The sequence below is a fragment of the Capsella rubella genome, unplaced genomic scaffold (genome assembly GCF_000375325.1).
Source record: "Capsella rubella cultivar Monte Gargano unplaced genomic scaffold, Caprub1_0 scaffold_6, whole genome shotgun sequence".
In the NCBI taxonomy this organism is placed as follows: domain Eukaryota; kingdom Viridiplantae; phylum Streptophyta; class Magnoliopsida; order Brassicales; family Brassicaceae; genus Capsella; species Capsella rubella.
The window spans coordinates 9,786,913-9,798,688 of NW_006238918.1; the positions used below are offsets into that span (position 1 = coordinate 9,786,913).

The window sequence follows — 11,776 nt, forward strand, 5'->3', positions numbered from 1 at the left end:
TCCTTATAAATAATTTATATTAGATAAACGATGTGCATAAAGCATTGTTAGGATCGTTCAAAAAATGTAATCTTGTTTTTGAAATCTTGTAGTAAGTTTTATTTTATTTTAAAAAAACTTTAAATGAATATATCAAAATTGAACATTATAAATATTTATAAGATTATTTATATATTATATGTTTTTTAATTTATTTGAATTATAAAGTTTATTATGAATCTTAATCATATAAAATTAAATTTAGACTTTAAAATCATGAAAATTTGGTATGATCCATATTAAATACCTGTGGATCTTGGATTTTAATTGGATGATCCAAATTACCCTTATTGATTTCAAAATTCTTTTTCTAAAACCAATAATTAAGAGGCAATTATTGAATTGGAATCATAAATTTGCAATGTCCTAATTTGTATTAAAAATAAAGATTTAATATTATAAAGATGCAAATTTTGAATCGATTTTCTTAGCAATGGTTGTATAATATTTCTTTACCTCTCCTGTTACATGTAGTGGAGGATAAGTTCATCTAATCTATGCTAAGTTCATAATCTTATACCTCAATTCTGTTCAAACACATCATCTTAAAATCACAAAGCACCAAAACTGTTCTCTTTTCTTGAATGTAACATTAAAGGATCAAGAAATCATATATTCTCAACGAGACAAACTCTAATTTTATATAATAGTTCCAAGATGAAACAACTAACATCATATTATTTTACATGTATATAATATAGATTGGTAACATATAGTACCTAAAAAAATATAACAGGTTAAGATTTTAAAGACGACTAAAAAAACGGTTGATGAATCAGTGAATTGACTCATGTAGATACATTCCAATTCTTCTTGGTTGAGTTGCTTGTGGATGTGGTAGATTCATGATTAGGTTAGTCTCATCCTCTGTTTCATCACATCCTTGGATCTCGGAGTTAAGGTTTGGATATGGAGAAGCAACTTGTGAAGAAGACTCTCCACAGATCTTATCTAGAGAGGAGTAAGGATTCTGACAAAAAGAACCGACCTGTGAAGAAGACTGAGTCGAGAAGTTAGGGTTTCGATCGCCATGGAAAGAAGAAGCTAGGGTTTGATCGTTGAAACACTCGTGGACAGAGGAGCTAGGGTTAGGGTTTAGATCGATATACGAAGAAGGTCGAGCAAACTCCTCGTCGACAGAACAAGACCTAGGGTTTTGTTCGGAGTTAGAAACACATTGCGACTTTTCTTTCTTCTCAAGGCAAGCCATCACATGCTTCTTCATCCTCTCTATACGATCCTCAATCATGTTTAACTCAGAAAGATCATCACAAGACTTGTAAAGATCAGGATCTTCCCACCAAAACCCTAACTTGGATTGAGGGTTAACAACAAACTTAGGAGGTGGCTTGCGATTCAGGTAACAATCAGCTATTTCGTGTGCAGGAGAGTATCCCGAGAAAGAGTAGACAACATCAGAACTCTCTGCAGGAGAGGTTACAAAGACAGCTACGTTGGCTCCGGAGAGAAGACAGAGATCGGCGGCTTTGGAAAAGACAGTTTGACGACGTTTAGAACAAGCCACGGCTCGTTGCTGTTTGGTTTCTCGTTTCTTGATTTCGATTTTTCGTTTTGTTCCTTTCTTCGTTGTGGACTCAGACACGCTTGACGATGACTGCATCGTGTTTTTTTTTTGTTTACAGAGACGAGAGATAAAGAGAGGAGAGCCAAAGACAGAAGTGAAAACAGAGTAGAAGCAAAGCAACGCATATATATTGTAATGATCGGTGCTTCTTGTTATAATTTTCCTTTTTTTTTTTTGATCAAAGTTAATATTTTCCTTTTTATGGCACAACTTATGTGTGTATTTTCCTTTTTTATTGACATTCATGTAATGATTATTTTCTGTGTATTTCCATATTTTGTTTTTTGTTTTAATAAGAGTTTCTAAATTATGAACAATAATTGCCAAAACAAATAAGAATATTTCAAATTTAGAATGGTAACGATTTTGTAATATTCGTTTTCTAATGTTTACTATTTTTTTTATTTGGTTAATCATTTTAAGTATTACAAATATGATTTTGTATTTCCACCCAAAAAAAAATGATTTTGTAATGCCAAAGAAAAGAATATTCTTTAAAATAAATAAAAAGATAATGTTTGTAAAATTGACAAAAAAAAACTAGAATATTGGCAAAAATTGAGAATTAATGATTACAAATATTCTTTTCCAATTAATTTTTAGACTGGTATTTACAAATTACTCCTTTTCAGAATGGTATTACAAATATTCTTTTTTTCAATTAATTTTCCAATTATTTTTTTTAATCATATCATTTAGTTATTTTAAAGGCTGTTAAAAACAAAATATTAACAAAATTATGAAGTTCAGTCAAATAGTTTTGAAGTTCTAATTTCACTAGTAAATAACTAAATACCATTCACAAAACTTGTAATGGTTAGGCGATAGAGAGAGCAAAATTATGGAGGAAACGGCTAAAACAAGACATAACCATTACAAAAGCAAGAACAGTTCTTTTTAAAGTTTCAGAACTCAAAATAAAATAGAAAGAACTTACTAAACACCTAAAGCAAAAGTAAACAAACACTGTTTTTGTTTCTGGTTAATTTGTCTCCCTTGAGAAGCTAAAACGTGTACTCACGCAAAATTTTTGAACTTCTCTCCTCAGACTTCACTTTTCTTCTTCTTCTTCTCACTCTTTTCCTTCTTCTTGGCTGGCATTTCGGTTTCTTCTTCCTCGTGTTTTCGCTTCTTTTTCTCCTTCTTTGCGGGTTCTTCTACGGTTTCTGGTTCTGGTTCTGATTTCTTCTTCTTCGACTTCTTCTTTGAAGGCTCCTCGGTTTTGGCTTCTTCCTCGTCATCAGTCTTCTTCTTCTTCTTTTTGTCTTTCTTCTCTTTGACACCGTTCTCTGAATCCGCTGTGGGAGTTTGAAGAAGGGAGTCTGCAGCAGGGTTGTAAGTCTGCAGAAAACAATAACAAAAAAAGCTTAACCCTTTAAGCAACATTACAAGCAATATATCCAACACTTAGTTGCACTCCAAATTTTGAAGATATAACAAGCAATATAACAAACAAAAGTTGAAGAAAGAAGCAGAGTAATAATCTGACCTTAGCAGGAGTGATGAGACCTCCGGATCCCTTCTTTTTATCCTTGTCGTAAACTTCAATCTTTGGCTTGCCTTTAGCTGAGCCAGACAGACGTCCTAAATCTTTTCCTTCAAGATTTCTCAACCGTGCTTCAAGCTGTCAGAAAATATTCACCACATGGTAAACATCAATGAATGAAGAAAAATATAGACAGGATCAGGCAGGAGAGGAAAAAGTACCTTTAAGCGGTTTTCCACTCCCATAGTGTTGTCTTGACCATCACCCAGGGCATCACACCGGATAGCAAGAGCAGCTTTTGCAGCTAGTGACCGAGAGATTTTACCCTTGTGCTTGGGTGCAGCTTGGCCAACCACAGATGCATGGTAAATTAGACCATACTTTGGAGTGGCGTGTTTGGTCTTGAGGGCTCTAAATAGGGCTTTTTCAGCTCCAAGAATCTGAACCGTGCTCCCAGGTTGCTTTGAGAGGTTCAATAAACTACCACCATGAGAAATTAAACGAGCACCAACTAGCTCACCAACAAGGGCGGTCAGATTTGGTGCAATAGTGTTCATTCTGCTCTTCAAGTAGTCATAGAGCTGAGCTCTGTACTCAGCTAGAGAAAGAACCTGGTCACAAAGTTCCCGGATGTGCAACAAATCAAGGTCACTGACTTCAGTTCCCATAGATATCACAGAAGCCTCTTTTAAGTCTGCTTCAATTTCATCGGCCAATATCTGAAATGAGAATAGTCAATGAAAATATGTTTTAAAAAGGCAAAACTAGTTTCAAGGAAAAGCAAATCAAATCCTGGAACAAGAAGTTAAAAGAAAATGGTAAACAAGGAATTAACCTCAGAGAAGTCTAGCTTTGCAGCATTAATCCGATCCCCCATTAGTTTTACAGCCTTAGCATATAGGATATTGTCCTGTACAATCTTAGCAAGCTCAGGAAAATGCCAACCGTACCATTCACGAACCCTCATAGCGTATGTGTTGAGCTCTTTGTCAAGATCATCAAGTAAACCAATAGCTTGGATAATCATGGTATCCACCTATCAAAAAGTAATAATATAAGGAGAAGTAACACAACATAAAACAAACAAAGGATATACAGAGGAGTCCGATGCAAAACAGGATGTCAAAATATACATAATTTTATCACAAGTTCTAACCAAACAAACAGTAACCAGAGAAGCCAATATAAAGTAAATGACTACCTTGTCAGAACTGAACTTTAGTGTATATCTGGCAAGACTGTGAGACAATCCCAAGCTCATTGGAGCTAGATCATTATCTCCCAATCCAGATATAAGTTCAGTAAACTGGCTTCTGACACCTCGTAACAGCTCCATAACAGCATTGTTGTGAACACAGTCTATTTTCTACAAAATAGAAGCAAATCCGTAAGAAACAACCCATCTTCACAAATGAAAGAGCATCCCAGAACAAAAATTACACACCAGCTTCTCCTTGATAATATTTCCAAGCTTTGAATCAGCCACAGCTAAGGTTTCACCATCACAGTTAGATTTCAAAAACTTGCGTAGACTCTTGCTTGCAGTTCCTTCCCGCAATTTAGCCACAGCTTCAAGAGCATCAGATGTGTTGTCAAACTTGTCAAAAGCTTTAAGCTGTACCATCTGTAACAACACAAAAAATGATATAAGAGACTTATACTCAACAATATAAGAGAGCCTCTAAATATATAGAGGCAGTAACAATCACCTTTCTTGCTGACTCTGCAGTCAAGAACTCATTACCCAAATCCTACAAAACACCAAATTCACAAACTTAGTATAAAAACAATCAATACACAGACAATAAATGAAGACAGCTCAAGGATGAAGACAATAACCTCAACATTAGAGAGCTTTCCTTCCTTCAACACTTTAAAAAGGGCAAACCCACCTGGTGTCTCAAACAGTGCTAACATTTTTACAAGCCCCTGAAAATAAATACCATTAAATCAAGTTCATCTAAGCTAGTAATCAACATATACAATAAAAAAAAACCATTTTTCTTGTTTGTAAGTTTGCAAAACATAATCCCTCTAGAACTATACAATGAAAAGACATGAATACAAGTTAAGGCCAAATACTCTGTTCAAATTCTTCAAAAATTCCGACAAAGAACAGAACTGTACTTTAGGTCAAAACCTAGAACTTGGAAGCTTTGTTGCACTAACAACGTTGATAGAGAAGCTACAAAAGATTCATTACCTTGGAGGGTTTACGCAGAGAGAGAGAAATAGAGAGAGAGAGAAAAAAGTTTCAGGAGCCGCGATTTTTCTAGGGTTTAAGAAGGTATTTATATTTGTTGAAGAAGGTTCAGAGATTCTCAAAACGCCGCGTTTTATTGCAAAAAGGGGGCGATTTTGTAAACTCTGTCATCTAGGGTTTTAAAAAACGAAGTGGTTTTTTAGGAATCCTTCATTTTGGGCCTAATTTAACTCGGCCCATTAACATAAACGACGTCGTATTTAATTACATAACAATCATGTTAAGACAAAGAGATCGTTAAGTAAAAGAACACAACTTTATAAATGGAATCTTCAAAGTTGTTAACTTTGTTGCGAGAATGTACCAAAGCCAAGTCTTTAAGACAAGCCAAGCTTGTTCACCAGAGAATACTCACGGTTGGGTTACGTAACGACGTCGTTTTATGCAAAAGTCTAATCAATGTCTACTTCGCTTGTAAAGACCATTGCTCAGCGAGACTCGTCTTCGAGAACATTGATGTTCGGTCGGATGTTTACATCTGGAACTCGCTTGTGTCTGGTTATTCAAAGAACTCGATGTTTCATGACGTTCTTGAGGTTTTCAAGAGATTACTGAATTGCCCAATTTGCGTTCCTGATTCGTTTACTTACCCGAATGTGATTAAGGCTTATGGTGCGTTGGGTAGAGAGTTTTGTGGTAGAATGATTCATACCCTTGTGTTGAAGAGTGGGCATGTTTGTGATGTGGTTGTAGGAAGCTCTTTGGTTAGTATGTATGCAAAGTTTAACTTGTTTGAGAATTCAGTACAAGTGTTCGATGAAATGCCTGAGAGAGATGTTGCGTCTTGGAACACGGTTATTTCGTGTTTTTATCAAAACGGGGAGGCAGATAAGGCTTTGGAGTTGTTTGGAAGGATGGAAAGTTTTGGCTTTGAGCCCAACTCTGTTTCGTTGACGGTAGCTATATCGGCGTGCTCGAGGATGTTGTGTTTGGAGAGAGGGAAGGAGATTCATAGGAAATATGTGAAGCATGGGTTTGAGTTAGATGAGTATGTAAACTCTGCTCTTGTAGATATGTATGGGAAATGTAACTGTTTGGAGATGGCTAAAGAGGTTTTTCAGAAAATGTCTAGAAAGAGTTTGGTTGCTTGGAATTCTATGATTAGAGGTTATGTCTCTAAAGGAGATAGTGAGTCATGTGTTGAGCTTTTGAATAGAATGATTATAGACGGGACTCGACCGAGTCAGACAACCTTGACTAGTATTCTAATGGCTTGCTCTCACTCACGGAATCTTCATGACGGTAAATTTGTACACTGTTATGTGATTAGGAGTGTTGTAGATGCAGATATATATTTAAATTGTTCTCTGATTGATCTCTACTTCAAGTGTGGTGAAGTAAAGTTGGCTGAAGCCGTTTTTTCAAAGACACAGAAGGACGTTGTTGAGTCATGGAATGTTATGGTCTCTGGTTATGTTAGTGTGGGTAATTGGTTTAAGGCTGTTGAAGTTTATGACGAAATGGTGAGTATTGGAGTGAAGCCAGATGTAGTAACTTTCACAAGTGTTTTACATGCTTGTTCGCAATTGGCTGCGTTAGAGAAAGGTAAACGGATTCATTTGTCCATTAGCGAGAGCGGGGTTGAAACAGACGAGTTGCTGATGAGTGCACTTCTTGATATGTATTCTAAATGCGGTGAGGTGAAAGAGGCTTCTAGAATCTTTAACAGTATACCAAAGAGGGATGTTGTTTCATGGACTGTAATGATCTCTGCGTACGGATGTCATGGTCAACCGAGAGAAGCACTTTACTATTTTGATGAAATGCAGAAGTTTGGTGTAAAACCTGATGGGGTTACTTATCTTGCTGTGTTGTCAGCTTGTGGTCATGCCGGGTTAATTGATGAAGGTGTAAAGTTTTTCAGTCAGATGAGATCAAAGTACGGAATCAAGCCTAGTATTGAACACTACTCGTGCTTGATTGACATTCTTGGCCGAGCAGGTCGGTTGCTTGAAGCTTATGTAATTCTTGAAGAGAAACCAGAGACAAGAGACAATGCAGAGCTTCTCAGTACTCTTTTCTCTGCTTGTTGCTTGCACCGGGATCATTCATTGGGAGATAGAATCGCAAGATTGCTTATGGAGAAATATCCAGATGATGCATCTACCTATACTGTCTTGTATAATTTGTATGCCTCTTGTGAGTCATGGGATGCAGCAAGGCGGGTTAGATTGAAAATGAAAGAAGTGGGACTGATGAAGAAACCTGGCTGTAGTTGGATTGAGATGGATGAAAAAGTTTGCCATTTCTTTGCTGATGACAAGTCTCATCCACAAGCTGAGAATGTTTGTGAATGTCTTACCCGTTTAAGTGGCCACATTGAAGCTGGTCAATGATTCTTACTGTGTTGCATCCGTTCCAAGAAGACAGCATCACAGGCTAATGTCCAAGTAACACAAATGCTGGTTTGGTAGCAAAGTAATGCACTCAGAGCGTTTGAATATTGGTTTCACATGACATTCAAGAGTAAAGTCTTTCAAAGCTCAACCTAAACTCAAAGGCTTCATGCAACATCATCTATCTGACCCTTCTCGATTGCTTCACATTCGTGCTGCTTATTGTGGTTCAAGACTCGAAGAAGATGTACATAGAGACATTTTATACATTGTGATAAAGTACCCATGTATAGGGTTTTTAGGCAAATTTTAATTAAATTTTGTAATTAAATTAATTATTATGAACCTCTTATGAATGTTTTTTTCTTACGCCTCCAATGGTGAACCTAGGCCTGGGCGTTCGGATATCGGATCGGGTTCGGTTCGGATTTTTCGGTTTTCGGATTTTTTGGATATTGATTCTAATATCCATTCGGATATTTATAAAATTCGGTTCGGTTTTGGTTTGTATATTTCGGATTTCGGTTCGGTTTGGATATAATTGTGATAATTAAATTTTAACCAAAATTTATTGGATTCGGTTTTATTCGGATATTTTTAAATCCAATTATTCTCAAATAGTCCATGCTATCCAAGTATATATAAAAAATAGAAATGAGGCAAATGACAAGTTCAAAGAACCAACTAACATAATACCATACCAATATATAAAAGTGAAGCATAAAACTGTGTCGATGCATAAGAGCTTTAAATAAACCAAACTAAACCATAAATTCCTAATGAAAAAGTAGCAAAATTCAGTAACATCCTAAAATCAATTAAAAATAACTTTTAATCCGATATGCGGTAAACGTATATATCATAAAGATATTAAAGTATATATTATAAGTTCGGTTATATATGGATATCTATTGGATATCGGCTCGGATCGGGTTTAATCCGATATCCAAAAATAATGAAAGCTAACAACCGATCGGTTATTTTTCCAATATCGGTTCGGTTTTAATCCAATTTTTTCGGTTCGGTTCGGTTCGGATTTTCGGATTCGGATTTTATGCCCAGGCCTATGTGAACCCATGTATGGGGTTCATAAACTTTATAGACATCACACATTGAATCAAACACATCCAATAAACATAAGCCACATCGCCTTAAGAGACTGCCCCTTTAAACTCCTAATTTAACAACCCATCCTTACCATATTAATTTATTTTGATTTAAATTAAATCATCAAAACCTATGAACCCCATTAAGAACTCTCATTTGGATGTTAAAACATATAGTAAAATTGTTAATAAGACGACTATTTGATGGATGTTTGGCATCTAAAATGTTTTGTAAACTAGGATTTACCCCGTGGAACACCACGGGTCCATAATTTAATATATTTCTTTGGTTGATCATTTTCGTAGTTGGTTTATATAGTTTAGTTTTATACGTGTTTATTTCATTTGATTTAATATAATTTTATGATATTTGTATTATAAGTAGATTCATAGATATATGTCGTATACCCTTGGTATATCGCGGGACGATTTTATTGTAAATAAAAAATTATATTTTAACTTAACCCGTAAAATATTTTAAATATAGACAACCCGCAGAAACATATAATCATATTTATGTAAACTCAAACCCGTTCAATCATATTTATGTAGAATATTATTATATTTTAAATATTTATAGAGTTAAAATATTAATAATACTTTTAATTTCTGTAGAGTTTGAATATTTTTTATTATTTTAATATTCTATACAAGTTAAATAAAATATCATAATTTTCAGCTTCTAAAAGTTTTAATATTTATCATATTTTAAACTTGTTAAAAAATTAAATTTATAATATTCTGAAACTTTTTAAAAAAAAATTTCTTAAATAAAGAACCGGATTAAACTAAGAAAATTTTCAATTTGGATACTTGATCAAAATAAAAGTTGGATACTTGATCAATTTGGATACTTGATCAAAATAAAAGTTGCTCATCTGTAGTTGTAAACATATTAGTCTGTACATATATCTTTTCCTTTATTGATTGAATTAAATACCTCCGTTTTCAAAAATTTAAATTGCAAAATGTGTGGAAAAAAATTTGTATTTTTATTATAAATATATTTTATGTAATAATATAAATTTTAAACAAATAAGATTATATAAATATATTGGAGAGAGATTCAGTTTATTAGTGAGAGATTTTAAGGAAACTTTTTGATGTAATAAATATTTGTTTCCAATTTTGCGATTTGATTGTGATATAATTACAAAATTTACTTTTAAATTTTGTTATTTATTCAAATGGCAAGGGTTTGATTATGCAAATATTACAAAATAAAAGGTTATAAGCCAAAATAGATTTTAGTACAAAATATACTTCAAAAATGTTAAGATAGATAAGTTGTGAATTCATATCTTGGGGAAACCACGTGTTTTTAAGTTGGAAATAACATATAATTTTTAGTTACTTTCTAAAATAGTTTCTACTTACAAAAAAAATATTTTTAAATTTTATTTAAAAAAATAAAACCCACACATCGAACGGTCCTAACCTATATATAAAAAGAAGGAAGTTTAATATAGAATTTATGATTTTTTTCCTCTTCTTTCAAAATCATCTTATCTATATATAAAATAAATCAACGTGAAAACTGATCTTTTAAAGAAACCCTAATTAGTATCGCTGAAGAAGATGGCCGATACAATAAAAACCACCGTAACATCGCCGCAGCCAGAATCAGAAAGAAGCTGCGTCAAAAGAAGCAGATCGGAGGAACTAGTTGCTGCTATAAACGAAGAAAGGAAGAAAAATGGAGAAACCCTAATATCGCTGAAGAAGATGGCAGACACCGCCGAGGAATTAGTTGCTGCTATAAACGAAGAAAGGAAGAAACATGGAGAAACCTTGTTGTCCGTTTGGCCGCCGAGTCAGCAAAGTCGCGAGTATGGAGTGAATTGGATGATCGATACGTTGTCCAAAGACTCGTTCCTCACCAAACGATACGGAAAATTTAAACCTGAGGAAGCCTCGGCCGTGGCGAAATCTATCGAGGAAGAGTCTTACGTCGTCGCGTCAAAGGTTGTGTCCGCTTATGGGATTAAGAATCTTGACGTCTACGGCACAGAGATTGGTGATCGCATAAACCAATGTGCCAAGGATCGATGCAAAACCAATGGGACTATTAAATCAACAAGTTGAAGAAGATGATGATGCAACTACTAAGTTTCCTAATGTTTTGGTTTTACTACTATTTATTTCCCTTATTAACTCTCTTTTATGTGTGTTATGCTTTTGCTAGATTGTGGATTTTGAAGGCCTAGTGTTGGTTCCTTCCTAACATGACTCGTTTGTTTCGTTTGGCATGTAACTTTTTAGTGTGAAATATTATTGTCTTTCTTTAATAAATCTTGAACCTAGTCCTGGGCATTATATCCGATACCGAAGAACCGAACCGGATCCGACCCGATAAAAGCGGTATTGGTACGGTATCGGATCCAGCTAAATAACCGATTGGGTTTATACACCAAGGTCCAATGGACTTCGGTTCGGATCGGATTATAACTGATACCCATTTGGGCCCCCGTTAAAAATATGACCCATTAAGCAGCTAATGATATATCTATTGTATAGCATACCCTAATATACAGCTGTACTTATGTTTCCAATACAGAACCGAGCTTCAATCTTTGCTTTTCGCTTCGTCTTCTACCCGAGCAAGCATGCTTTGTCAGATTTCAATAATCAGTTTCATAGTTCATACCTTTTCGTTTCGTATTCTACTGCTTATTCCGAGAGGAGAAGCATTATATAAACCCCCAATTTGGCCATGGAAAGAACCGTAATTTTCAACCCTCCATCGTCTCCTCCATCTTCTCCTCTTTCACTGCTCTCTGCAATTCAATCAAAGGTTTGTCCCTAATCTTTCTAAATTCTGAAATTTGATTAAATTAAGTATTTGAATCTTGTTCCACCTCACGTTCACAAACCAATTTGATTAAATTAAGACTACGGTTGTTTGTTAATAGTGGAATTCATGTGAAATGTGAAGTTTCTTATACGATTGTTACTTTACAT

The 11,776-nt window shown here is 34.7% G+C and overlaps 4 protein-coding genes across 4 annotated transcripts; 2 read left to right on the forward strand and 2 right to left on the reverse strand.

Moving 5' to 3' along the window:
• Positions 1-495: 495 nt before the first annotated feature.
• On the reverse strand, positions 496-1,819 carry LOC17881339 (agamous-like MADS-box protein AGL97). Its single transcript, XM_023781588.1, has one exon. The coding sequence runs from the start codon at positions 1,658-1,660 to the stop codon at positions 815-817; it is 846 nt and encodes a 281-aa protein (XP_023637356.1). The 5' UTR covers positions 1,661-1,819; the 3' UTR covers positions 496-814.
• A 644-nt stretch (positions 1,820-2,463) lies between these two features.
• Positions 2,464-5,349, reverse strand: LOC17881230 (probable nucleolar protein 5-1). The gene is made up of 9 exons (XM_006287359.2): positions 5,314-5,349; positions 4,950-5,039; positions 4,820-4,861; positions 4,555-4,734; positions 4,312-4,476; positions 3,946-4,146; positions 3,332-3,829; positions 3,114-3,248; positions 2,464-2,965 (listed from the first exon to the last, which is right to left on the reverse strand). Exons 2-9 carry the CDS (start codon positions 5,025-5,027, stop codon positions 2,669-2,671), a joined length of 1,596 nt encoding a protein of 531 aa, XP_006287421.2. The 5' UTR covers positions 5,028-5,039; positions 5,314-5,349; the 3' UTR covers positions 2,464-2,668.
• A 287-nt stretch (positions 5,350-5,636) lies between these two features.
• On the forward strand, positions 5,637-8,094 carry LOC17881573 (pentatricopeptide repeat-containing protein At5g27110). The gene has a single exon (XM_006286399.2). It carries the CDS (start codon positions 5,637-5,639, stop codon positions 7,707-7,709), a length of 2,073 nt encoding a protein of 690 aa, XP_006286461.1. The 3' UTR covers positions 7,710-8,094.
• A 2,299-nt stretch (positions 8,095-10,393) lies between these two features.
• LOC17881282 (WPP domain-containing protein 3) lies at positions 10,394-10,900 on the forward strand. Its single transcript, XM_006289791.1, has one exon. The coding sequence runs from the start codon at positions 10,394-10,396 to the stop codon at positions 10,898-10,900; it is 507 nt and encodes a 168-aa protein (XP_006289853.1).
• Positions 10,901-11,776: the final 876 nt, after the last annotated feature.

Excerpts from the sequence above, each read along its gene's own strand:
- LOC17881230 (XM_006287359.2), bottom strand. The coding sequence starts at position 5,027 with ATGTTAGCACTGTTTGAGACACCAGGTGGGTTTGCCCTTTTTAAAGTG. Across the intron at positions 4,147-4,311 it reads TAAAGTTCAGTTCTGACAAG|GTGGATACCATGATTATCCA; the intron begins GTAGTCATTTAC and ends ACTTTTTGATAG. Across the intron at positions 2,966-3,113 it reads GTCTCATCACTCCTGCTAAG|ACTTACAACCCTGCTGCAGA; the intron begins GTCAGATTATTA and ends TGTTTTCTGCAG.
- LOC17881282 (XM_006289791.1), top strand. The coding sequence starts at position 10,394 with ATGGCCGATACAATAAAAACCACCGTAACATCGCCGCAGCCAGAATCA.
- LOC17881339 (XM_023781588.1), bottom strand. The coding sequence starts at position 1,660 with ATGCAGTCATCGTCAAGCGTGTCTGAGTCCACAACGAAGAAAGGAACA.
- LOC17881573 (XM_006286399.2), top strand. The coding sequence starts at position 5,637 with ATGGAATCTTCAAAGTTGTTAACTTTGTTGCGAGAATGTACCAAAGCC.